The sequence below is a fragment of the Penaeus monodon genome, chromosome 30 (genome assembly GCF_015228065.2).
Source record: "Penaeus monodon isolate SGIC_2016 chromosome 30, NSTDA_Pmon_1, whole genome shotgun sequence".
NCBI lineage: Eukaryota > Metazoa > Arthropoda > Malacostraca > Decapoda > Penaeidae > Penaeus > Penaeus monodon.
The window spans coordinates 17,282,695-17,283,432 of NC_051415.1; the positions used below are offsets into that span (position 1 = coordinate 17,282,695).

The window sequence follows — 738 nt, forward strand, 5'->3', positions numbered from 1 at the left end:
AATAAACAGATTTCCCACAAAGCCAATAGTGAACATTATTACTTAGTGCCATAAAAAAAACAATAACTATGACAAGCATGTATATGTATACCTAAGCTTTCCTCTAAACAACTGAAGTAATTACTACTGCTGGATACAAAGCATATTGGTTTGTGTGCATAACTGTGACTGCATGGGAATGCATTCAGTTCAGATGTTTTTTGTGTGGAGGCGATTTCCAACTTTGAAAAAGGTAGGAAAAATGTAAAAGACAAGTGTTTGTAGAAATTTATATACCAATCACAATGTGCAAACATATGTAAAGAAAAACATATTTTCTGTGTTGTGCACCTTTCATCAATACCAATACTCTATACATGCTATGGTCCCACTAATATAACACATTTCACCTTGATTTCATGATCCAAGCAACTACCATGTATTAAAATAGAATCACTTGATTTTACACACAAAAAAATTATGGAATTATATGGACTGACAGATCAAAATCCCTGACATCAAACTATGGAAAGGCCCACTTACCTGGAAAAGGCTTCAGCAACATAGGCTCCAGATGCTGAAGGTGACCGGTGGACCTCATCATAGGTGCTGAGTGGCAAGTCTTTGGGTTCTGCTATGGAGTGGATCGTCTCCCCCTTTGACAATTTCACAATAACAATCCTACAACACAGAGGAATGTAAGGCATGGGAATATTAAGTCTATTCTCATAAGCACTTGTTTGTACAGCTATGTTGATT

At 36.3% G+C, this 738-nt stretch overlaps 1 protein-coding gene across 4 annotated transcripts in view; it reads right to left on the reverse strand.

Moving 5' to 3' along the window:
- LOC119592570 (tyrosine-protein phosphatase 69D-like) overlaps positions 1 to 738 on the reverse strand; it is a 29,646-nt gene that overhangs the window by 15,330 nt on the left and 13,578 nt on the right. For all 4 annotated transcript variants that reach the window (XM_037941448.1, XM_037941449.1, XM_037941450.1 and 1 more), the window contains exon 12: positions 523 to 660. In XM_037941448.1, coding sequence (XP_037797376.1) covers positions 523 to 660 — 138 coding nt within the window. The remainder of the gene's footprint in view (positions 1 to 522; positions 661 to 738) is intronic.